Source organism: Dipodomys merriami, unplaced genomic scaffold, assembly GCF_024711535.1.
Source record: "Dipodomys merriami isolate MVZ:Mamm:240054 unplaced genomic scaffold, mDipMer1.0.p SCAF_323, whole genome shotgun sequence".
NCBI classification, from domain to species: domain Eukaryota; kingdom Metazoa; phylum Chordata; class Mammalia; order Rodentia; family Heteromyidae; genus Dipodomys; species Dipodomys merriami.
This window is the reverse complement of record NW_027204749.1, coordinates 1,045,827-1,073,312: the sequence shown is the minus strand read 5'-3', so window position 1 is coordinate 1,073,312 and position 27,486 is coordinate 1,045,827. Positions and strand designations below refer to the sequence as shown.

The window sequence follows — 27,486 nt, the reverse complement described above, 5'->3', positions numbered from 1 at the left end:
AAAACAAATTCCAATGGATTCCTAGGATACCTTTGCATTAAAAAAAGCAGTTCATACATCCCGAAGTATATTCAGTAATAAATAGTTTCAGTGGAAATGTGATATGTTTTTGCTTTCAGTTATTCAATATTTTTTGTTTGAACATTCACTTTTATAAATGTAGTATGTACATAAACATAGAAATTAGTTGGTTTAATAGTATCTATCTACCAGGAAATGGACTGGATTTGTATTTATTGTAGACTTTAATCCTCTGCCTGAGACATTAAAGACTCTTCTCTTATAAGAAGTCTTTGCCGTTTTCTAGCCCATGTATTATGTTGCAAAAGGAAATTCTGGGCTGAAAGTCTCACAGATTCATTTCTGAATACGTCATTTGTCTTGTATCCCAGCCATGCTTCCAGAATCTTCTGCTCATTGTCAGCAGCAAAACAGAATGAATGGATCTCTGGTGAGTTTTTTTTTTTTATTTCTCATTTGGTTTTATTCCATTATATGAACCTAAAGATGTTCAAGAATTTAAAACAATTCCAACCACACAGATTCAGCCTCAGGAACATATTCATATGGCTTATAGATTATCAGATTAAGATTGCTTGTAGGTTTAGCAGATTAAATGGTTGTATTCTTTCTAAGTTGAATGCAGATTGGCTTCAGAATGTCTAGATTTCATCTTCTCATAAAATGTAATCAAATCTGTTATTTGATGTAATGACACTGAGCAGGTTTCTTCTCATGGAAGGTGAAGGATAGCTTGCAAACAGATCACATCCTCATGAGCAACATTAAACTATTTCAATGAAATTTTCTTGGAATTGTTGAAATAGTGTTATGGACAGACACACATTCATGTGTTGTTATGGAATGATTAACCTATATGTACTTAAATTACTCTCCATATATAGTACTTGGTCGACTTCATGCTCTTGGTCTTACTTGAAACTTAGGCTATATTTGTTGCTAAACTTTATGGTCTTTCTACAAATTCATGTTTGTTTTCTAAAGTATCCTCACAAAATTTGTTTCCTCTATTTTCTCTCTCTATTTTTGATTTTCTACTCATAAGTGTTGGTTATTTTTCTCTTTCTCTCTCTTTGTATCTATCTTTCTATCATTTTTTCTTACTTTTCTCATTCCCTCTTTCCTCCATATGTGTCTCAGTTGTTTCTTTTCTTCAAATGATCTATCTTGGAACTATTTTTTCTTAGTGATCAGTTTTACTTTGCTGACATGGCTCTTAGGTTTGACATTTTTCTTACCCATTGTATAGGAAAATTGTTCCCTAGAGAGTTCTACAGGATTCCAGAAACAAAATTAGAAAATCACAAAAACATAAACAGATAGACTTAGGGAAAACCAGGGTTCGGAAGGCTCTCTGGCACTTGGTCCTTTGGTGCCAGCAATCAAGCATAGTTCCTTGAGTGGACACAGGGAAGATTACCATTGATAGCATGCAAAAATGAAGTATCTATGTTAATAGTACAATCAGAGCCACAACAGGTTGTGAGGAAAACATGTTTCCTAATCTCCTGAGACAGAAGACTGGCTCCCAGAGAAAATGCAGACATGAAGTTCACCTTACCTAGCCTTGAAGGTGAACAGCAGCTCAGTTTCAGATGCTATCTTTCTATCTTTCCAACAGTAAGGAAAAGGCCTGCCCTCCAGTCTCTTAACCCTCTCCAGAATTCTCTTTTAACCCTTCTGTGGCCAGCTCTCAGTGTTCTCATTGCGGTTAGGCTTGAATTCCAACCTCTCAAACCTTTTCCCCCTTCAGCTCAACTTCAGAGTTTCCCACAGAAAAGTATTTCCTTCACCCAACTTATAAACTACAAGAAAATCAGTTTTCTCCTGATTCTGTTATCTTTGGTCTAACTTCATTTGATGTGGTATTCTGTTTTGTCTTTTCTTCCCACTACTTTTGAATATTTTAATTCACTGCCAGTATAGGATAGGAACTGGTTTTGATAAAAAAAAAAAATACAGTGACAAGGTGTTCTTTATTAGAAATATCACTTGTTGCAAAATCTCACGGATGATTTCTCAGGAATTGATTTGGATCTCTGAGGAATTTTGCGATTAACTAACACAAGTGGAAATATATCCTTAGGGATCTACTGGAGAAATGACTCAGAAATATGTGACACATTGGAGCATTTGTTCATATTCATCATTTTTGTCATATTGAGTATTCCTTGAGCTTCTATACATTTTCCTCCACCTTCCATGAAGCCTATTAAAATGAAAATATTATTTTATTTTATTCCACTCCCACATATATTTTGTATTGTAGAATGTAGGCAAAGTTTACAAAACTTCATGGTAGCAGTTCTTTTTTACATAGGATGGAAATATCAGGTTATCTGTGACCACTTTTCAATATTTAGTATTTAAACCAAACATGGTTAACCTAGGATATTTTTATGTGTGAACTCAATTAAATCTTATATGGGAAAAATAAATCATTAGCTACTTTCTGGAGTATTGTTAGTGTTTTTTAATATTTATGTGAACACTGCTTCTCATAGGTCTAGTAATGTTCTATGTTCAGTATTCCATGTCATATCCTGAATGTGTTCTGCTTGCTGATGAGAGTACCTCTTAATAGAAAGTCTAAATAGGATTTATGGTGAAGCAGTATATGTAAATGCAGAAAAAATATTTGTTTAATTCATTGTTACCCTTATATGTACTAAAATTTTATCAAAAAATGATAATATAATTTTTCAGACACCTCTTTAGACTTATTGTTGTCATGCCAGATTATTGTCTCCATAGACTTTTTACCTTGTCTCTATTGCTAGCAGCAGAAATGTGTTTGCATGCATTATGGAAACTGTAATTTTTTATTGGTCTTGGGGCTTGAATTCTGGGCCTGATTGTTATCCCTCAGCTCTTCAGGTCAAAGTGAGTGCTCTACCACTTGAGTCACAGTGCTACTTTCAGTTTTCTGGTGGTTTATTGGAGATAAGTGTCTCATGGACTTTCCTGCCTGGGCTGGCCTTGAACCTAGATCCTCAGACCTCAGCCTCCTGAATAACTAGGAGGATAAGCCACCAGTGCCCTGCCAATCTGTGTGTTTTAATGACCAGGTTTATATATTGTCCAATATTTCTAATTTGCTATTTAATTTTCCCAGTGAATAGATAACACAGCAAGCTGCAAACATTTTTTGTAAGACAAAAGCATACCTGCCGCATAATGAAATTCCAGATTGGAATTCTCATGACTCTGGTCTAATTTCTTGATGGAAATGTGCCATTACAGAAGCTGATGTCATTTGACGATGTGGCTGTGTACTTCACCTGGAAGGAGTGGCAGGATCTGGATCCTGGACAGAGGAACCTTTATAGAGAAGTAATGCTGGAGACCTATAGCAACCTCATGTCCTTGGGTGAGCAATGATCACTTTTATTTGGAAGATCAAGTGCTTTTATTTTAGTAGACATTTGACTGTTTATGTTATCTATCTATAAGATTCCAGTCCATTCCCAGGTAAAAAACTGCTAATATAAAAGCCAGCCAAATTCAGGTCGGGGTGCTTGGTGTTGTTTGCCTTTCGCACTACTGCATGAACCACAACTCCATTTTGGCTTTTGTTTTGGGGTATATTCTGGGTTTCCATGCTCAGGTTGGTTTCAAGCCTGCCACTTCTGATCTCACCTCGTCAATGAAGGATTAATGTTGTAAGCCTTTGAACCATAACATTTTCTAAAAAAAACAAACAACAACAACAAAAAAACTAAAAAAGATTCCAGTCCATGGCAAGTGTCATTTCTTTGTAAGGGAAACTTCAACTCATTATATGTAACTCAAGAGCTAATTTTATTCTCAATCTTTAACATTTCTAATCAATAGTTGTACAAAAGTTCTAAACTATGATCCAATAATAGGAGACTGACTTCCCAGACTGGGGGTAATTATTATAGTTGGATCTACAGTCTAGATAGAATATACATTACTAGTGACAGTATGATCTGGAAATCAGTAGGTGAACGTGTGTATTTGTAAGCCAAACTTGACACAGAGTTTAGTGCATCAAGATTGGAATTCTAGATACTCTGGAGGCTGAAATCTGAAGATTTTGGTTTGAAGCCAGCAACTGTGGAAAAGTGACCATGAAACTCTTATCTCCAATTAACCATTCAAAAACTAGAATCGTAGGCAAGACTCAAACTAGTAGAATGCTAGCTTTGAGCAAAAGAGCTGAGTTCAAGCCACACAATGGACACAATAAACTCAAAGCTGGGGGAAACTCCACCATGGAGTTATTAAGAATAAAGAAACCATGGGCTGGGAAGATGGCTCAGGGGTAGAGTGATTGCCTTGCATGCTTGAGGCCCTGTGTTCGATATCTCAGCACCACATAAGCAGGGAAATAAAGCTAGAATTGGTGTTGTGGCTCAAGTGATAGAGTGCTAGCCTTGTGCTTAAGAGCTGAGAGACAGCTCCCAGGCCCAGAGTTCAGGCCCCACAACTCGGAGGCCCCCCACAAAAACAATTGAGAAACCAGATTTAGGAGCAACCTTGTGAACAGGATGTCTGCGACCTTACATTAATGATGACCCAGCAAGAGCAATTGTTCTCCACTATTTCTTATTCACAGGGCACTGTGTTCCTAAACCTGAATTGATTGTGAAGCTGGAGCAAGGTGCAGAACCATGGATAAGAGAAGGCTCAGACAAGAATTTTACAGGTGAGTTAAAGCATCTTGAATGATGATGATGGATCCAGAGCCCAGTGGGTCTGTTTATATTCAGCTTTACAGAGCAATAGTATTCCTAGTGCCCCTGAGTCATGTGTGGCAGAGAACTAGGTGATCCTTTGTCTCAAGGAATTGTCAATCCAGAATTCATGTGGAGACACACTGAATTTGGTGTGCCAGTGTAGGTAGTGTTAGCAATTCCCTTTTTCTGTAGAGAAGTCATTCATAAAGAGAAAAAGAGAATAAGAAATGTAGAAAGGAGACCTCATTTTCTTTTAAACTAGTATTATGCAGGTAGGAGGAAAATAGGAGTATGCTAGGGCTGCTATCCTCTGAAGGGGACAATTTCTTATCAGTGGTGCTGGGCATAGAGGGCGATTCAGAATGGAAGCATTAAGAGTATGGAGATGAATAATTTCAGGAAATATTTCCTGGGATAACATATAATAATCTGAAATACAGAAAAACATTATTTTGCATTGTAAAATGTCAGTACTACTTTCTTAATTACTACATTACAGAGAAAAGTATATATTCTGCATAAAGCAATGCTTTGATATTTGAAAATCTAGTAACAGAATGTGAGGAAATATCGTTATCGTAAGGAATTTGTGGGTCTCATTTTTGTTTTTGTCTATTTTTCTATTATTCATTTTAGATGTCCCAGAAATGGAGGATGTGATTAGCACCTGTCAGGAAAGTCACAATAAATATCGCTCTGAAGTAGCAGTCATGAATAGTAACCCAGGGGAGGAAAAAGTGAGACTTATAAAAAGTTTTCATTTGAGCTCCATACATAAGTCAGAACTGATTAAGAATAATGGGAACTCCTTAGGGATGAGGATAGAAAAGGTCACTGGGTGTCAGAAAATGGGTGTTTTCAGTGAACCTGGTAAGATGTGTGCTGCCTATAGTCCTCATGTGTCTTCTGTAGTTGAAGAATATAAACAATGTGAAAAGTCTTTCACTGAGAAGACACACCCTGTGGTCCCTCAGAGAACACACACAAGAGAGAAACCTTATGAATGTAACGTGTGTCGAAAGTCTTTCACCAAGAAATCAAAGCTTACTGTCCACCAGAGAACACACACAAAAGAGAAACCTTTTCAATGCAACATTTGTGGAAAATCTTTCATCTGCAAGGCATATCTTACTAGACATCAGAGAACACACACAGGAAAGAAACCTTATGAATGTAATGTGTGTGGAAAGTCTTTCGCCAGGATGGCATATCTTACTGTCCACCAGAGAACACATACTAGAGAGAAACCTTATGAATGTAACATGTGTGGAAAGTCTTTCACCAAGAAATCAAACCTTACTGTCCACCACAGAACACACACAGGAGAGAGACCTTATGAATGTAACCTGTGTGGAAAGTGTTTCACCCAGAAATCAAAGCTTACTGTCCACCAGAGAACACACACAAAAGAGAAACCTTTTGAATGTAAGATTTGCGGAAAGTTTTTCACCCGCAAGGAATATCTTACTACCCACCAGAGAACACACACAGGAGAGAAAATTTATAAATGTAACTTGTGTGGAAAGTCCTTTACCTGGAAGTCAACCCTCACTGTCCATCAGATAACACACACAGGAAAGAAACCTTATGAATGTAATGTGTGTGGAAAGTCTTTCACCAAGAAATCAAAGCTTACTGTTCACCAGAGAACACACACAAAAGAGAAACCTTTTGAATGTAACATTTGTGGAAAGTCATTCAACTGCAAGGCATATCATACTATACACCAGAGAAAACATACTGGAAAGAAAATTTATGAATGTAACTCATGTGGAAAGTCCTTCTCCTGGAAGTCAACTCTCACTGTCCATCAGATAACACACACAGGAAAGAAACCTTTTGAATGTAACATTTGTGGAATGTCTTTCTCCTGCAAGGCATATCTTACTAGCCACCAGAGAACACACACAGGAGAGAAACCTTATGAATGTAACATGTGTGGAAAGTCTTTCGCCAGGATGGCATACCTTACTGTCCACCAGAGAACACACACTAGAGAGAAACCTTATGAATGTAATATGTGTGGAAAGTCGTTCACCAAGAAATCAAAGCTTACTGTCCACCACAGAACACACACAGGAGAGAGACCTTATGAATGTAACCTGTGTGGAAAATGTTTCACCCAGAAATCAATGCTTACTTGCCACCAGAGAACACACACAAAGAGAAACCTTTTGAATGTAACATTTGTGGAAAGTTTTTCACCCACAAGGGATATCTTCCTACCCACCAGAGAACACACACAGGAGAGAAAATTTATGAATGTAACTTGTGTGGAAAGTCCTTTACCTGGAAGTCAACCCTCACTGTCCATCAGATAACACACACAGTAAAGAAACCTTATGAATGTGATGTGTGTGGAAAGTCTTTCACCCAAAAGGTGTACCTTACTGTCCACCACAGAACACACACAGGAGAGAGACCTTATGAATGTAACCTGTGTGGAAAGTGTTTCATCCAGAAGTCAAAGCTTACTCGCCACCAGAGAACAAACACACAGTAGAGAAACCTTATGAATGTAACATGTATGGAAAGTCTTTCACCAAGAAGTCCTAACTTACTTGCCACCAGACAACACACACAAGAGAGAAACCTTATTAATGTAACATGTGTGGAAAGGCTTTCACCTGGAAGTAAAACTTCACTGTCCATCAGAAAACACACATGAAAGAAACCTTATGAATGTCATATGTGTGGAAAGATTTTCAGCTAGAAGCTACACCTTACTGTCCACCAGAGAGCACACACAGGAGAGAAATTTTATGAATGTAACCTATGTGGAAATTCTTTCACCCAGAACATACACCTTTCTGTCCATCAGAAAAAAACCCACCAGAGAGAAATGTTATGTATGTAGTAGGCATGGAAATTCTTTCATCTGGAAGGCAAACCTTAACATCAATCACAGAACACAAGGAGAGAAACCTTATGAATGCAACCAGTGTGGAAAGACCTGGAGTTCACAGTTTAACACACAGAAGTTGATTCACACAAATGAAATAACTTAGGATTGTACCAAATGGGGAAAGTCTTTGATCTGTAAGAAAATTGAAATTGCAATACTGAACCAATACAGGATAGAGACCTTATGATATAGCAGATGTCGAGTCCTCGAACTACAAGACACAGCTCAGAGTGCATCACAGAACACCCAAAAACACACAGAAACACAGACACATACTCTCACACACAAAGAGGAGAGAAATCATATGTAGGAAAAAATGGAAAGGTTTTCAAGAAAAAGTCCTAACTCAGTTTGCATCAGAGAACAGACACAGATGAGAAAATACAAATATATCAAATGTGGAAAGTCCTTTACTAAGTATTCATAGATCCAAGTTCATATAACACACAGCAGAGAAATCTTAAAAATATTACAAATGTGGAAGCTCTTTGACCTGAAAGGAATATCTCAGTGTTCATGAGAGAACTGACTCACATAGGAGAAAAGGAAGTAGTGCATAGAACATATGTGAAATGACTTTCAATCAGAACTGAGTCCTCAGCATATGTGAGATCAAACACAGCAGAGAAATTATGAGTATAGAAAACATTTTGCCCGAAGTCTAAGGTGATTTACAGTGTATAGAAGATTCTCTGGAGATTATATTAGAGGTGATTTGCATGGTATAGAATGATGTGTGCAGGTTACATGAAAGCAAACTAATAAATACATGTCAGATGAGACAAACATAATAAATAGCAAAGTGATCACTAAAATGAAACCATGTTAATATTGTAATATAAAAATAGTAAATATATCAGGTACTGTCTGATTTGAACAGAAGAAAACATACTCAAAAAACTCAATAAGCCAAAAAGACATACATTAATTATCAAGAAATTAAATCAATATAAACATATCATAAGCAACAATCATTATTGAAAAATACAAGTAGTCATAATATGAAAGGAAAGGAACCTCAGCACAAATTGTGTTACCACAGATACGGAGCATTGATAATAACAAGCAAATTATAAATCTGTATAACAAAAGTTCTATTCTGAAAAGTAGTCTACAAAGACATGATTAAAAGGACAAAGAATGATAATTTCTTTAATCTATCATTATGATAGGAGAATTAATTTTCCTCTTAATGATTGTATAACTAGACAAATGGTCACTAGAAACACACACAGGGATTGCATTATCTTTACAAAATGCTGTTTATAAAGCACTATGCAGTTATATTTACCAAGACAGACACACTGACAATAGATCTAAAGACAAATTGTCTAGAAATCAGTATGACAAATAAATCTATGATATAAATACAAAAAAATCCAACAATATGTTTCCAATAATCTAACAGTAAAATAAACAGAAGGAAACTAGAATGAATATGTAAAAATATATGTATGCTATCATTGTGATTTATTAAAGAGAGCTACTTTCTTACTTCACTTGTGAAATAAAAACAATTGTTTTCAATTATGTATGGTGTATTCACATGTATATCTTCTGGTGGGTGTGGCAGAGTCATAGAATGTGAGGGAAATAGGATGATGAAAGTAAAATATACAACTCAAGAGTAGAGATAAGAGGGAGAGATTGGGAGAGAATGAAGGCATGGAAGACACTGCATGAAAGGAAGGGTATTTTTTACCTCCACTCATGACATATCTCTCTATACATCACCTCCATAATAAGATTAAATTACATTAGTTATAAAACAATACCTTCAGCATAAACAATCTGCTTAGTGAAGAAAATCTACCACACGTAGAACAGGTACAGTTGTTAGAAAAACAATACAACACTTAATTTGAAAGATAAACTATTTCAGTTTAGGTTGCAATATAACTCTACATAAACTAGAAACAATAAATTATTTCTTTGTAGTATCCAATTAAGTATTAATGTTAAATGTTGAAGTAAGAAAAATCAAGGCAAGTACTTCTTGCTCAGACTGTCATTTTAGCCTAGCTACTAAGGAGGAAACAGGTCTGCAAGCCAGCCTGGATAGACAACTCAAACTAAGCAGCTAATGAACAGGTTAGAGGTATGGCTCAAGTGATAGTGCCAACAGTGAGTGAGGATGTTGACTGACTATGAGACCTGCAGTTCAAGCTCAATAGTAGCTCAAGAACACCATGAGGTATGTTTATTACTGTGTTTCTAAGTTAGAAGCCTAACTGTAGTGATACTAGCAAGTCTTCATCTCAGATATAAAGGGAAAAGAAGATGAGTGGAGGAGGGAGAGAAGGGAAGCAAAAGGTCAGGAAAAAGAAGGAAGAAGAGAGGACAAGAGAGTAGTGGAGTGGAGGGGAAAAGAGGAAAAGGGAAAAGAAGAGAAGAGAGATGGGGAGGAAAGTTTCATGGCATCAGATTTGACAGTAACTGGTCTGGGAAGATTGCTCAGTGGTAGAGTGCGTGCTTATCATGCATAAGGCCCTGGGTTTAATTCCTCAGTACCACATAAGCAAAATGTTGGAAATGTTCCTTTGGTTCAATCTGTAATGTACTCACCATGAGCTGAAGAGCTGAGTGACAGCACCCAGGCCTACAGTTCAGGACTCACTGCTGAGAAAAAAGAAAAGAAAAGAAAAAAAAATAAAGCAAGATTTGACAGTAATCCCATAAATAAAACTCCAAAACTACCTCTTGGAAAAAACAAAGAAACAACAAACAATGTGAGTCTCTGATGGATCACACCTGTAATATTAGGTACTCAAGAGGGTGAGATCTGAAGATCGGGTCTCAAAGTGAGCCTGAGCAGGTATAGCTGTGAAATTCTTACTTCCAGTAAGTCACAAGAAAACCAGAAGTGGTGCTGTGGCCAAAGTGGTAGAGTGCTAGTCTTGAATTTAAGAGCTGAGGGACAGTGTTCAGGCAAAGAGTTCAAGCCCCATGACCGACAATATATAAATAAATAACTAATAAATACAAATGAAAACCTTGTATATTGAAAAACACTACCAATAAAGGGAAAAAAGCATGTATGTGAGAAATATTTGCATATATCTCTAAATGGATTGCTAACCAATATGAATTAGAAAATATAAAGGAAATCCTTCAAGTAATGCAGACAACAAAATCTAATTTTAAAGTTGGAAAAAGATTGAAGAGATTTTGCTAAAAACGACATACACATGTAGTACATTAAAATATAAAAATAGTTTAATATCTGTAGTCATGAGAAAAATTCAAATCAAAATTCCAATAAAATAACATTTGATGCATGCTAGTATGGACATAGTTTTAAATAAAAACAACAAAAATACTCCCAAAGTCTCAAAAAAGCTAGGAAAGATGTGAAAAGGATGTAAACCTTGGTGCATTTCTGTCATGTATGTAAAAATATCAAAGATAAAGCCAGGTACCCGTGGTTCACACCTGTAATCATATCTACTCAGAAGGCTGAGATTTGAGGATCATGGTTCAAAGCCAGCATGGGCAGGAAAATCCGTGAAACTCTTCTCTCCAATAAAACCACCAGAAAACGAGAAATGTTGCTGTGGCTCCAGTCGTAGAGCGCTAGCCTTGAGCTAAAGAGCTGAGGGAGTACGGCTCAGGCCCTGAGTTCAAGCCCCTGGATCGACCTAACAAACAAACAAACAAATAATCTATCAAAGATGGTACGAAGAGTCCTAAAGAGAACTAAACATAGAATTATATAGGAATATGGTCCAGCTTTTCTATGCTTGTGTGCAACAGCAGATAAAGCAGGGAGTACAACAAATGCTTGGAGAATCACTTCTCAAAATCTACTCACAATAAGCAAAACATTGAAGCATGTAAACCAATAAATGTGTTCAAAGGAGAAAACTTTACTACATTTTATGGCAGGGATGAACTTTAAGTAAAATTAGCTAAATAAAACACACCAATCATAAAGGAACAGCCATGGTATAATTTCCCTTACTGAGCTTCCAAGGATCAACAAATTTGTGGAGCCCAAATGTAGGATGATTCCAGAGACTGGGATAGAGAGGAACAGGGGCTGCCTATTCAATGATTAAACAGCTTCACAGATGGAAGATGAAAAGTGTTGTAGATGGATGGATGGAATGGCTTCACAAGAGTGTGGCCCAGTGTTTTATCAATGAACTCTACACATAAGAATGGCTAATGTAGCCACACACAGTCTTAAACACAAGTATTCTCCCTGGACTTGGGAAACTCAAGAAAGATTATTTGCCAGCCTAGGCTACATAAAAAGATGAAGAGCTTGCTTGGAGGTGGGTGGGGGAATGTAGTCCAGGAGATGGGAGGGCCGGGATGGTAGGGGAAAAACAAAGGAGAAGGCAACAATGCTTAATAAGAAATGTACTCATTATCTTGCTCATGTAAGTGTAACCCCTCTGTATGGTATTTTCACAATAAATAAACTTATTTAACAAATAAGAGCTTGCTGGACTACATAGCAAGACCTATCATCCAAAGAAACATGGAAAAATCAAATTTTGGATTTTGTGGAGACATATGGGTGACAAACATATCTATTTTACCTACTAAAATAACAAACTGAAAGTGTTTGAACACATGCTAAAACAGTGTTTAGTTGGAAATACACACTACAAATAGCATTAATAACAAACACACATGGACAAAAATACAAATTATTATTATCTGTGTAGGTTTAAAAGATGATTTCACTGACTATTGCTCAAATGTGTCACATATTCCTGAGCCATTTCTTCCACTAGATTCCCGAGGATACATTGCCACACATGCTATTTAGTATTGAAGTTCCTGAGATTAAAGTTTACTACTTAGCAAATGTATGTCAGAATTTTCCATTAGTGATATTTCCAATACGAAAACCATAGTCACTGTATGTTTATTTTCACAACCAGCTTTTATCTTTTAATGTCAGTTAGTGCAAATATGCAAGCAGAGCAAGAAGAAAAAGGAAAACTTCAGGAACCACATCAAATGAGGTTAAACCAGAGAAAGATAATAGAATCTGGGAAACTCAAATTATTTTATGTTTAGCAACAATTTTCCTGTATAATGAGTGAGAAAAATGTCAATTTTCAGAGACACGTCACCAAAAGAAAACTGATCAGTAAGAAAATCTACTTCCCAGATAAACCATTTGAAGAAAAGTAAAAATAAGAGAAAAAATGGAGGAAAGAGAAGCTGAGAGAATGAAAGAGAAAAAGAGACAGAGAGAAAAATAGACAATGAGAGAAGGAAGAGAGAAATAAAGCTAGTGAAGCCACATGGTGGTGGCTCATGCCTGTAATCCTAGCTACTCAGGTGGCTGAGATCTGAGCATAGAGGTTCAAAGCCAACCCAGGCAGGACCATCTGTGAGACTTGCATCTCCAATTAACCACTAGAAAACTGGAAGTGGCAATGTAGCACCACTGGTAGAGTACTATCCTTGAGCTGCAGAGTTTAAGTATAGCGACTAGGCCCAGGGTTCCAGACCTCCAACTGAGAAAAAAAAGAAGAAAGAAGGATGGTAAAGGGAAACAAAGGAGGAGGCAACAATGCATGATAAGAAATGTACTCACTATCTTGCCCATGTAATTGTAACCCCTCTGTACAGTATGTTCACAAAAAAATAAAATGAAAAATATTACAAATGTGGAAATCCTTTGATCAGAAGGAAATACCTCATGTTTATCAGAGAACTGACTCACCTAGGAGAAAAGAAAGTAGTGCATAGGACATATGTGAAATGACTTTCAATCAGAACTAGGTATTCAGCATATGTGAGAGCAGAGACAGGAAAGAAATTATGAGTATAGAAAACATTTTGCCTGAAGTCCCATCTGTACAGGTGTCAGAGACCTGGACACATGACAGGATCTCTGTAACTATAAACATGAGAGGATGTCTTTCACCCAGAAGCCAACCTTCAGCAAGTATTAGAACATTCACCCAGGAAAGAAGCCCAATGTAGGAAAATCTTTGTCAGAAAACCTCTGTAAATTATACAGAGAAATCCTTCATGGCAGAGGTAAGCTAGGTGTGAAGGGAAACCATTCTTCACTCTTCAGCTTTCTTTGAGCCAACATTTCTCATCCTCTCATCGTGTTGAGTGGGGATGGTGTCATTCAATATTATCATTTGGCAAATACTTTTGCTTGAGCTCAAAATTTAAGGGACTTACTGCTCACTGAGTTGGTAAAGTACCCTTTCTTTCTTTTAATTTAAAACCTGCAATTAAAATGAGCAATGACACTCCCTCATGTGTGGAATCTTAGCTATTCAGGAGGCTGAAATTAGAAAGGTAGTATTTGTAGGCCATCCAATGCAAAAGCTTCATGAATATGGTTTCTTAGCCAATAAAAGGATGGATCTGGTCATATGTGCCTCTCTTGTTTGCTACTTGTGATATGTAAGTATAAAATTAGTGTGTTGAAAGGCCCAGACAAAGAAGCAAGACTCTAAGGTGAAAAATCAGTGATACAAAAGGGCATCTAGTATAGAAGGTGAAGGAAGCCTCACAAATTTTGTCTCTGAATTCAACCTGAGGACCACTAATATGATCTGTGCAAACAATGCATTCTTTCAAATATTTAGTGAAAGAATTTGGATGTGGTTTACAGAATGATAGGTAAACAGACCTCAACTGAGATTGCAAAAGGACCTTTGCATATGTCTATATGAATTTTTTATCCTATTCTGTGGAAACCATGAGTCCTGCTTGGATCAAGTAATTAAGATCTTCTAATCTAACAGGGCACTGGTGCTTCACATTGGAATTCTTAATTGCTCAAGAGTATGAGTTTTAAAATCACAATTGAAAGGGCAACTAGGTAGGAAATGCTCTGAGACTGTTTTCACCTAATTTCCCACAAGTAGTGCTGTGAATCATGTTGATAGACTGTCATCACTTTTGTTCCTTTATTACAAAATCTCAGGGACAGTACCCAGGTCCTGAGTAGAAAGAACTTCAAGGCCGGGGAAGATATTGTTTAAAATGGGTTCTTTGGCCTTCGTGCAGGAAAGTTTCTACTCCTATAGGAATCTGAAATACTCCATAGGGTATAGTCATGGTCCCTCAATTGAAGTTGATATTGAAATGTCTTAAAGCCTGGGTAATGATAAATTGTCACAAATAGTTTGGTATCTTTTGTCATGTGAATAGACATGCATATACCTTTATATTTCTGACTAGTTCATACATCCTTGCAGAGGTTCAAGTTACTATGTAGGACAATGTGGTCCACATCTGTAGGAATTAGACATTCCAAGAGAGATCTCAACATATAAAATGTGGCCGAATATTTCAATCTACTTGAAACAGTATCATAAGAAAAGAAGGAGTCAATAGTGATCATTTAAGATCCCAGAATACCAATATATTTGAATGAGAAAACAATGGTCTTCTACTGTGTGCACACAGATGTAGGAGAAAGAATCTTTTCAGTCTATTCTGTCCAGATGTGTAGAAGCAATATTGTTGTTCTTCCCTTATGGATTGCACTTTATTTCAAGGCCACTCCCGGGGGTGAATGACAGGATCTTTAGTTTCAGCTCATTCTAAAAGCTCCTATGTCCTGAGAAGAAAAGTGGTGAACCATGATTTGGGTACATATCCACCCTAGACCTAATCACTAAGAGTGGGTTAAGTTCTATAATTTTTCAGAATGTCAATGGTCCTACCACAAGGTTCATCCTGAAGCAATATCCAAAGTTAGGCTTTAGAAGAGGTCTCCCTTTCTTCAATGATTTCTACTCTAAATTAGATTATTTTCAATAGCCATTCATTGAATGTTACTGGGTAAAGTATACAAAGATAGTCACATCTATGTTACAGAACATTGTGATATCATCAGCAGGTGCAATTCATATGACCCAAAGTCATGACCCTGAAGAGTCTGCTCTCCAGAGATCTAAGTATTTAACCCAAAACCTCCAGTTCCCAAGCAATCTTGATCCCAATGAGAGAGCAGGATTTTAGGTGAATCCTTGTTTCTTCCTGAGGTTAACCTGGAATGATGCATCTCAGAGTGACTGGAAGGGACAGAAGCCGGGATACTGAGCACAGTGGGTACTGAACAAGGCTCTCATAGGATTTTCATTAGAACCTCAGGGACCACCCAAGGCCTCCTTCCATTAGCTTGAGCACTTATATCTTTAGTGTTGTCCACCTCTAGGTCATTTTTCCTCCCATAATTAGCATAGTATTAAGTGTACAATTTTCCTGCTCCTTTGAGAAACATCTTACCCTAACCTCTCTTTTCTGTTTCCTCAATGAATTCTGAGGTTCTTTTAAATTTTTTTTGTTCAAGGTTCTGGATCAGAAACATCCTTGTGTGAAGTCCCTGTTATAAAGTTGTCAGTACTTTGAGAAAATCACTACCTGGAGCATCCACAGCTAACCATCTTTTCTTCACTTGTCCATGGGGTCTGAGCAAAACCAAGACAAAATCTTTATATGTGCATTCTAACTTAAATGTTTGTTACCAAAAGTTTGATGTAGAGACTTCATCAGGTGTGTTGGAAGTTGTTTGGGCTCATAGTCTAGGCCAGAACTCAAAATGGAAGGTACAGGAAAGAAAAGATTGGTGAGGAGCCAGCCGAGGAGAGGAGCACAGTGCCAAAGTCTTCATGCAATATGCAAGCCTGGCAAGCCCCTTGGGACAGGAGTGAGGAGCCCAGAACAGGGCCTGTGCTACGCATCAGTACACCACCAGCACCACATGGCACCTCCAGCATGGGACATGGTGTGCCCAGGTTTTAGGAGGGCTGACTGTTGACACAGGGACCTGTTAGTCAAGTTAAGCCAGTGGCCTAATGTAATTGTCTTGTCTTGTGTAGATGATACAATTGCTGTGGACAAGAAGAATTGGTAAAAAAAAAAAAAAAAAAAAAAAAAAAAAGAAGAATTGGTAATAAAACTATTGTGTGGTGAACTAGTTAAAATTCTTCAGGATATTTGTGTGTGTGTGTGTGTGTGTGTGTGTGTGTGTGTGTGTGTGTGTGTGTGTGTGTGTGTGTGTGTGTGTGTGTGTGTGTGTGTGTGTGTGTGTGTGTGTCCTAAAGAGAAATTGAAAAGTAATTCAGAGAGAACTCAAATGACAAGAGTGTCAGACTTAATTCCTCAGCAAGATAGATCCTTTACAATCACAACCAATAAGTGAAAAGGAAAGGTTTCCTTCACTTGTTTTTACCTACCTTCACAAAGACCATTGTGTTCAAGATAATAAGAACAGAAATGTATGTGTTGATGCTTACGGTTGTACAACAGCTAGTTTACAAGTGACAGCAGAGGCATAGAGTCTCTTCTGTATGCGGCCCCTGCACTCACTGGAAAGGAGGACAGTAGTATTGGAAGTGAACTAAAGTCACTTGTAAGTTTGTCTTTTAAATTGCAGGGAAGCATTGACTAATTTAAATGAGCAGACTTTTTGTTTTGCTGGTCCTTAGGCTTCAACTCAGAGGCCAGGTGCTGCCCCTGAGCTGCTTTTGCTAAAGTGTAGCTTTCTACCACTTGAGCTACAGCACCACTTCCAGGTTTTTCTGTGCATGTGGACCTGAGGAATAGAACCTAGCTCCTCATTCATGCGATGCAAGCACTATACCACTTTGCTACCTTGCCTGTCCTATAAGCAGACTTTTTATGTTAAAAGAAGATAGAATAGGTTGGTACGTAGTATCCACCTTCCATGTGCAAGTCCCAAGGTTCAATCCCCCAAAGTGAAAGGAAGAAAGTAGAAAATGGAATGATATGAACTATACAGATACAAGAACAAAGAAAAATAGAAGAACAAAGGCAATGAGCAAGTTTTTAGGTTTTTGTTTGTTCATAATTGTTTCTTTTTTCTTTTAATTGTTAGCTGTGGGGTTTAAACTCAGGGAGGGCCTGGCATATTCCTTAGGTTTTTCACTAAACGCTGGCATGCTACCACTTCCAGCCAGAATGTCACTTCTAGTTTTCTGGCATTTCATTGGTGATAAGTCACAATGAATTTTCTGCTGATGTGGGGCTGAGGAGTGGAACCCAGTGCCTCATGTATGCAAGGCAAGCTCTCTACCACTGAGCCACACTCCCAGCCCTGCCTCCTTTCTGAAAATAGTGTGGTTGGGGCTGGCAATGTGGCTTAGTGATAAAGTGCTTGCCTACCATGCATGGGGCACCAAGTTTGATATCTCAATACCTAACAAACAACAAAAACTACCAAACACCCCTAGAAGCACTGGTGTTGTAGCTCAAGTGGTAGAGTGGTAGGCTTCAGCATAATGAAATTCAGGAACAGTTCCCACACCTTGAGTTCAAGCCTCAGGAATGTCAAACAACAACAACAAATGAGCAAATGAAAACAAAAAACCCAATGTCAGCAAGTTTCATTGATAAACACCACACACACACACACACACACACACTTTTTTTTTAAACCATATTCACCTCCTTTACTGTGTGTGCTCACCCTCCTGGCTCCAAATGCTACCTACATCCATAGGAGAACTTATTCTATGTTTCTGTTGTTTTTGCATTCTTATAAAAATTATTGTGGGGGCTGGGAAGGTGGCTCAGTGGTAGAGCGCTTGCTTTACATGCCTGAGGCCCTGGGTTCAATTCCTCAGCACCACATAAGCAAAAAGAAAATAAAAAGCTGAAAATGGCACTGTGGCTCAAGTGGTAGAGTGCTAGCCTTGAGCTGAAGACCTGAGGGACATGGCCCAGGCCCCAAGTTCAAGCCCCATGACCAGACCCCCCCCAAAAAAAATTATTGTAAAGGTGATATATATATATACATATACATCTGTACATACATATATCTGTCTATATATACATATATATGTACATATACATATGTATGTATATCATATATATTTACATCTATGTATACATACATATGTGTGTATACATATATACCTCTGTGTATATATACATATATACATATATATATATACCTATGTATATATACATATGTGTGTATATATGTATATATACATAGATGTATATATGTATGTCAAAGTTACATAACCCAGGTATTGATTTCATTACTTGATTGATTACTCAATTGATTTCATTACTTGTTGAACAATATGCATTTTTGTACAATTCCATCCCCTTTGGAAAGCAGCATTTATTTCCATATAACACAGTAAAATATACCAATATTAGGTATTGATCTCATTGTCTGGATGCTGTCCCTGACCATTTTATCTTAAGCATCTATCACTGGAGCCATCTATCAATTTCTACCCCTGGATTTTTAGGTGATTAATTGTAGATAAGAGTTTCTGTTTATGTGGTGCTGAGCAACCTAACCCAGGGCCTCATGCATGCAAGGTAAGCACTCTCCACTGAGCCACCTTTCTAGCCCCTACAGTAGCATTTTCAAAGGAATATATTAGGCCTTAGATATTTGTTTGTTGCACAGATTCAACAAACCATAGAACCCAAACACTTGACAAAGTATGGTACCTATAGTAAACATGCAGCCTTTGAAAAACTGCCATTATCTGATGAACAATGCATTGTAACAACTATTTAGTAGGATTTAAATTGTAATAGGTATCAGAGGTGATTTACGGTGTATATAATATTCCCTGGAAATTATATTAGAGGTGATTTGCACTGTGTAGAACGATGTGTGCAGGTTACATGAAAACAAACTAAGAAATACACATCAGATGAGACAAACATAATAAATAGCAAAGTAATCACTAAAATGAAACCATGTTAATATTGTAATATAAAAATAGTAAATATATCAGGTACTGTCTGATTTGAACAGAAGAAAACATACTCAAAAAACTCAATAAGCCAAAACGATATACATTAATTATTGAGAAATAAAAGTAAATCAGTATAAACATACCATAAGCAACAATCAATACTGAAAAATACAAGTAGTCATAATAGGAAAGGAAAAGAACCTCAGCACAAATTGTGTTACCACAGATACAGAGCATTGATAATAACAGGCAAATTATAAATCTGTATAACAAAAGTTCTATTCTGAAAAGTAAAGTCTACAAAGACATGATTAAAAGGACAAAGAATGATAATTTCTTTAATGTATCATTATGATGGGAGAAGTAATACTCCTCTTAATGACTGAATAACTAGACAAAAGGTCACCAGAGACACATGGATGACATTATCTTTACAAAATGCTGTTTATAAAGCACTATGCAATTATATTTACCAAGACAGACACACTGAGAATAGATCTGAAGACAAATTGTCTTGAAATCAGTAAGACAAATAAATCTATGATATAAGTACAATGAAATCCAACAATATGTTGCTAATAATCTAACAGTAAAACAAACAGAAGGAAACTAGAATGGATATGTAAAAATGTATGCTATCATTGTGATTTATTCAATATTAAAGGGAGCCACTTTCTTCACTTGTGAAATAAAAACAATTGCTTTCAATTATGTATGGTGTTTTCACATGTATATCTTCTGTCGGGTGTGGCAGAGCCATAGAATATGAGGGAAAGAGGGTGATGAAAGTGAAGTATACAACTCAAGAGTAGAGATAGGAGGAAGGGATTGTGAGATAGTGAAAACATGGAAGACACTGTATGAAAGGAAAGGTATTTATTACCTGACTCATGTCATTATAATCTCTGTATACATGACTTCCATAATAACATCAAATTACATTAATTATAAAACACTACCTCCAGCATAAACGATTTGCTTAGTGAAGAAAATCTACCACAGTTAGAACGGTTACAATGGTTAGAAACACAATACAACACTTAATTTGAAAGATAAACTATTTCAGTTTAGGTTGCATATCAATTCTACATATACCAGTAATAAAATCTACTTCCCAGATAAACCATTTAAAGAAAAGTAAAATTAAGAGCCAATTGGAGGAAAGAGAAACAGAGAGAATGAAAGAGAAAAAGAGACAGAAAAATAGACAATAAGAGAGAGAAAGAGAGAAATAAAGCTAGTGAAGCCACATGGTGGTGGCTCATGCCTGCAATCCTAGCTACTCAGGAGGCTGAGATCTGAGCATAGAAGTTCAAAGCCAGCCCAGGCAGGACCATCTGTGAGACTCTTATCTCCAATTAACCACTAGAAAACTGGAAATGGCAATGTGGCACCAGTGGTAGAGTATTAGCCTTGAGTATAGCACCTAGGCCCAGAGTTCCAGACCTACGACTGAAAAAAAAAAAGAAAGAAAGAAAGAAAGAAGGGACGGTAAAGGGAAACAAATGAGGAGGCAACAATGCTTGATAAGAAATGTATTCACTATCTTACCCATGTAATTGTAACCTCTCTGTATGGTATTTTCACAATAAATAAAATGTAATGCAAAAGAAAGAAAGAAAGCTAATAAACATGAAAAACAGAACTAATTGTGAAAATAGGTAAGAGAACTCCTATGAGAGCACCATAGAGAAAAACAGAGATTTCTATGAGTACAATCAAATAGAGCCTAAGTTTCAAGTAAAACAAAGAGCACAAAACAGTCCAAGAGTATTTACAGAGATTAATTGAAGTACTTATAGCTCACTCAGTCCTTTAGAATATTTGAAGTTATATTTGACCACACTGTTTCAGCAAATCCAGTAAAATTTCATTAGGATAGTTTAATATTATATATGAGGATGTGATGTCTGAGCAGTTGCTAGCCATCCTTCACCTTCTATGAGAAGTCATCTCCTAGGTGTCACTGAACCACATAACTAGTGGGACAACTTTCTCTCACACTAGCAAAAGTAGAAACAAACTGAAGCATATCTGCTCTTAATATAGAATATCTGATTTTATAATCTGCTAAATCTCCAAGCCATCTTTATCTATTTTTTTTTTTGTCGGTCGTGGGGCTTGAACTCTGGGTTTGGGCACTGTCCCTGTGCTCTTCAGCTCAAGGGAAGGGCTCTACAGCTTGAGCCACAGCACCACTTCTGGTTTTCTACTGGTTTATTGGAGATAAGAGTCTCCCAGACTTTCCTGCCTGGGCTGGCTCTGAACCCTGATCCTCAGCTCTCAACTCCTGAGTAGCTAGGATTACAGGTGTGAGCCACTGGTGCCTGGTTACATCTTTAGCATTTTTAGAAACATGGTCCTGAAGCTGAATCTTTCTTTTTCTCTTCTTCAATCTTGGACACCCTTAAGTTCATAATGGAATGTCAAAATGAGAAATCAAAGAATCTCACTAGAGATCTTTCATTCTTTCTTGCTCTTGACAATGAATAAAGATTCTGGAACCATGGCTAGGAGCGAAGGCAAATATGGAAGTCAGAAAAGAACCTGTGTGATTTTACCCTAGATGTTCCTGCTCAAAACATGATATGTGGGCTGGAAAAGCATAAAGCCTTCTTATGGGAGAAGAATCATTCCTGTCTTAAGAAGAGCATTAAAGTGTCAACTAAAGAAATATGCACAGGGGCTGGGAAGGTGGCTCATTGGTAGAGCGCTTGCCTTGCATGCATGAGGCCCTGGGTTCGATTCCTCGGCACCACATAAGCAGAAAAAAAAAGCCGGAAATGGCCCTGTGGCTCAAGTGGTAGAGCGCTAGCCTTGAGCTGAAGAGCTAAGGGACAGTGCCCTAGCCCAGAGTTCAGGCACCACGACCGGACCACCCCACCCCCCCAAAAAAGGACATATGCACGGTCAATTAGCAGGTAGATCCACAGTATAAAAGCAATTCATAGCTAGGTTAATATGCTTATAGATCACATAAAAACTAAAGCTCCTACAAAAGATTGTTGAAAAATTGAAACCAAAAAAGGAAAACATGCCATGCCACCTGTTTACTAAAAGTAATTATCACTGAAATACACCTAGTGATATAAACTATTTTTCTATTAATGTACCATAAAGATATCTTAGGCCTCCATTGAGTATTTGTACTCTACCTCATTTATTTACATATTCAAACATGTATGTTAGGAACAGTATTTTCACACAAAGTTATAGAGATAAAATATATACAACACATATTTTTGTTTTATAATATTTCAATAATGGTTGTCAAATGGCACGTTTCCCTTTATGCAAATAATTACCATACCTTGGTACAATGACTTGCAATTTGAGTTTGAACCTGCTTTGGCCAAAGGTACATCAGTAATGATCACATAAACACAGATTGAGAAGTCCATCACTTTCCTAAGTAGTCATATTAACAACCATGACCATTCTGCTGGAGATACAGGGCCTCATAAGATGCAACATAAAATGCTGGTCAGAGGAGTGACAAAATCCCAGTCAACCATCCCCAGCCAAGGCACCAGTAGATTGAAGTCTTATGTGTTACTAAACAATCTTAACAGAAAATACACCCCAAAATGTAGATCCATCAAAATTAAAACCAACAAATTATATCACAATGTGCTTTTGCTTGTACTTATTGGTTGATTACACAGGATATTCTATTATTCAGAGTACTGGTGTAATTTTTACAATTACGTAGAATGGTAATTGTTAATATAAAATACATGACCTTTGCAGTGACATATACAAAAAGTGAAAATCTATTCTGTATACATCATTGAGGTTGTTTTTTCTCAGACAGACACTATGAATCCTTTAAAAGCAATAATTTCACATTACTACTGGGTTTTTCTGTCACAAGAATGTTTTCTTACTTTGAAAAACTTAAAAGAATTTATTATAGACTAAGTGTTCACATTCACAATACTTAAGATCAAGAGTATACAGATTTCAAGGTGGGGGCATTTTCTGTGTGTTTTGGGATTTGGACTGTCCTCATACACATTAGTAACTGAACATCCTGCCTTAAAATTTTCAAGTTTTCTATTTCATATTATTTCTTTAGAATATAATCTGAATTTTAAAAACAGCATTGTAACTGGGCTATCATGTCTATTAGCTGTAATCTTAAGTGTTCAGAATACTGAGATCTGAGGAAAGTTAGTATTATCCCAACCTTTAGTCCTCAGCTCCACCCAGACCTGAGCTCCTCCCAGACCTAGAGTTCCCTCCATACAGCTGGCCACTCCCTCTGTCATCTCAGACTCACCTGAACATGTACTTATCTCACTTCCTGCCCCCCAGATCCTGTTGCAACCTGAAGAGGGACAAATGCTTGTGCTCCCTCTCCTGGGAAATATGGTCCATCTAATAAAGCTTATAATAATCTTTCTCCTGTGCCTGCTTGTGGTCCCCTGGGATGGACATGAAGGAACCCTACAAGGATCACAGATTGAAGTTAGGAGGATATGAAAGTCTGAGAGATTTATCTCCAATACACTAGCAAAGGAGTGGGAAGTGTGAATGTGGCTTAAGTGGTAGAACATTATCATTAAACCAAATAATTTCAAGGTCAGTTTCCAGACCTTGAGTTCAAGAATCAGGACAGGCAGACACATAAAAGGGCATTGTATTGTACTCAAATTTTAACATATTTTAACAATTGTTATATTTAACAATAGTCATATTTTAACAATTGTTTTTGGTGTACATGTATAGGAAATCTCTCTCATTTATTTTGTCGGTTTGGGGCCTGAACTCTGAGCCTGGGCAGTGTCCCTCTGACCTTCAGCTCAAAGCTAGCACTCTACCACTTAAGCCACAGTACACTGCTGGCTTTTTCTGCTTATGTGGTTCTGAGAATCAAACCCAGGGCTTCATTCATGCAAGGCAAGCACTCTACCACTGAACCACCTGCCCAGCCAGTCTCTCTCATTTTAAGTGATGTAAAATGGGCTAATTATATTAGTGGAGAAATTATAACGTGTCAGAACGGACACATCAATTGGAGTATATCTTGCCAGCAACATTTTGAAAGTTTCAAAAGCCATAGGAAGTGCAGAGGGTGAAAAGAAGATCACTGTTTATATAAGACATTTTCAAGGAATGTTTACCATTCATTGGCTTCAATTCACAAAAAGCTAGTTTATAAAATCACATGGCTGAGTACCAGAATCTCTAGGTTTAGGAGTATAAACGCACAACTCCTGACTCTCCTTGTCTCGAAAATCAGAGGTTTGTGAACCCCTTTCTGGCACCTGGAGTGCTAATGGCAGAACAAACCTATAAGCCCATAAAATATCATCCACCACAGACTGGGGAAAGATGGGAAGGGCAGACTCGGGCTAGGAGCCTCAGATTGCTTCATGTTACAGCTCCCAAGTTCCCCTGAAAAACAGAATCTGGGCTTCTACCTCTTGGCTCTGACTATGGAGTGCAAAGCTGCACTTTAGAGCACTTCCAGCAGCAAGGGAAAAGCAAAGTAACCCGAATTTGCAAAATAAAAACACAGTGAGCAAGGAGGAACTGGCACCTCTTCCTCCCTCCACACCCCATCCCCCACCCCACCCCCAAACTTTCAAAGGATCTATTCCTCCATAGAAACTACAATTCCCAGAATGCAATGCACAATTCACCTGGAGGAAGTGGGCTTGTTACAGGGTTTTGACTGGCACAAGGCACTTGGTCCTAAGTGTGCATGGATGCATGGGGACCTTTCTCTCCCAGCTGCGGGAACTTAGGTGAGTTTCTTCTTGAAAATTCAGTTTACCAACATAAATATTGTGAGACCAATTAAAAACACAAATGTATTAGGAGCATTGCATAATTTGGCTTTTTAATTCTTAGTTCTTTTAATATAATTGAGGTTATGAATCTACTTAGTTTAGATTTTTGTTTTTGTTCATAAAGTACGTTCTGCTGAATGTAAATTATGTCTCTGTTTTTCCTTAAAGTTTTGAATATCTCCCCTGTCACTTTACAAAGGTATTTGTAGCTGGGTGCCAATGGCTCATGCCTGTAATCCTAGGTACTCAGGAAGCTGAGATATGAGGATCCAAGTTCAAAGCCAGCCTGGGCAGGAAAGTCCATAAGTCTTATCCCCAACTAACTACCAAAAAATGGAAGTGGCCTTGTGGCTCAAGTCGTAGAGAGATCAATTTGAGCTGAATAACGCAGGGACAGTGCTCAGGCAGGGTTCAAGCCACAAGATCAACCAAAAAAAAAAAAAAAAAAGTACTTGCAGACAGTAAACTGATTGATTCTGGCATCATCTTCCTCTGCCCTAATATATATACTGGAATAAAATAAAAGAATTTAAAGACAGATATACTTTATAATCTTTGAATTAAATGGATTTGTCAAATTCTACTCATTACTTTCCCCCAAACTCCCAAATTCCATCTATGAAATTTTAAGGAGTTTTTGGTTATTTATGTCTGAATTTGCCTTTCCTTATAAAGTTTTCCCCTTGTTTTGTTGTTGGTCCTGTGGCTTGAACTCAGAGCTTGGGCACTGTCTGTGAGAATTTGCTGTGCTGTACTTGCCTTTCTTTTATTAATTGCTTCAGGAGACTAGTGAAAAGTTTCCTCCTAGGGGTTTCTTAGAAAATGGTACTCCTCCTCCAAGACTCTTCAAAAAAATGGTTGTGTAGGTAGATCAGGAAGAATGTGGGAGGAGGTAGAGTTCAGGGCAGGTCTATGTTCATGTGAAGCTTGATTACTTGCTCCAAACCAGCCTGTTTTTTTTTTTCTTTTCTGTTTTGCATATCCTATTTTGTTTTGATTTTCTATCTCTTCTCTGATCCTAGAAGTTCCTGTCAGCAAGTCTAGGCCACGTATCTAGGGGACCTCAGACTTGTCTTCCCAGACTGTATCCATTACACTGTGGAATAAATCTTTTGCCTCCCTCCCTCATATCAGAAATTCTAAGCTTGTCTCTTAAGGGTTTATTGTGATTGAAGATGATCCTTTCTCCACATTGGGAAGGATTGTGTAGGAAACTTTCATACCTGATATTCAGTCCTCCAGTGTAAGGGTTTTCCATCCCTCTTTTAGTGGGCCTTAGCTATTCCTCATGAAAATGGAGATCGTGAGGCACGTTTGGATGTATAGACGGCAACACTGGAGCACTTACAAAATATGAAGGAAAAAGAATTCTTTCTTTCTGTAAAAGTTAAAAGTAAGTTCCTGAGAGGCAAGGATATAAGGATCAGGCAAAAATGGGTGCTTCCTACACTAGCTGTGTCCCATAGTTGTCATTGTTCTTGGTTACATTTTTAAAACATTCACTTCTAAGTTTTATGTTTATTGTACTAGTATAAATAGAATTTACTTCCTATATTATTTTTGAATTGTTCATTGCTCACAGATGTAAGTCTCATTATTATACAAATATTATATCCTCTACTTCATTGATCACAGTTATTGACTATTGCAGATCCTGAGGTAGAAGGTAAAAATATGGTAAGGTATTCAGGGATATATTATGGGTCTGACTTCCTCTGGAGGAAAAGGCGAACCAATGGAAAAAGATGGAGCTTATGCATAACACTTGTAGAATTCCTTAGGCAGGAGATGTGGTGCATCCCTCTTGGGTTCCACTATACCCAGCGATTCCAATGGTTTCGATGATCCATCGCCTGTGGATTTCACACCTTGTCCACAGTTCTAGTGGTAGGAGTCTCCCAGTATGTAAGGCAGGACTGGTCTCAGAGGAGTGATGTGATCAGTGGTACCTTGCTGGCTCCCATGTTTGTCAGTTTGTGTGGACAAGCACACCCTGACAACTTGAGCCTGGCTCAAGTTAATGCCTCTCACCATCCCATACCTCTGTTTCAGAGACCTGTCCAGTTTCATGGTTTTGTTTCATTTACTGTGCAAGCTTGTGTTATGTATCCATACATGCTAGTAGTTGGGCTGGGTATGGTTTTCATTGTTGAGGTGGTGTTTCATGCCTCTTGCAGGAACAATTGTGTTCTCACTAACTGCATGAGTAATCCTAGCTTACTATGCAATCTCCTTAACTTACATTGCATGTTCAGTTGATAGAACCTTGGTATAATAAGTTTGGGTCTCTGTTTGCTATCGAGGTTCAGAGGATTCTTTGCCATTGCTGCAGATTTTGGGGAATATTGGTTGCCCACATTATTGCTACCCCG

General features: G+C 37.6%; 1 protein-coding gene across 1 annotated transcript in view; it reads left to right on the top strand.

The window, feature by feature from the left end:
* LOC138841624 (zinc finger protein 182-like) overlaps window positions 1-27,486 on the top strand; it is a 58,626-nt gene that overhangs the window by 6,157 nt on the left and 24,983 nt on the right. Inside the window, exons 3-5 of the mRNA XM_070042400.1 lie at window positions 393-451; window positions 3,265-3,391; window positions 5,538-6,904. Coding sequence (XP_069898501.1) covers window positions 393-451; window positions 3,265-3,391; window positions 5,538-6,904 — 1,553 coding nt within the window. The remainder of the gene's footprint in view (window positions 1-392; window positions 452-3,264; window positions 3,392-5,537; window positions 6,905-27,486) is intronic.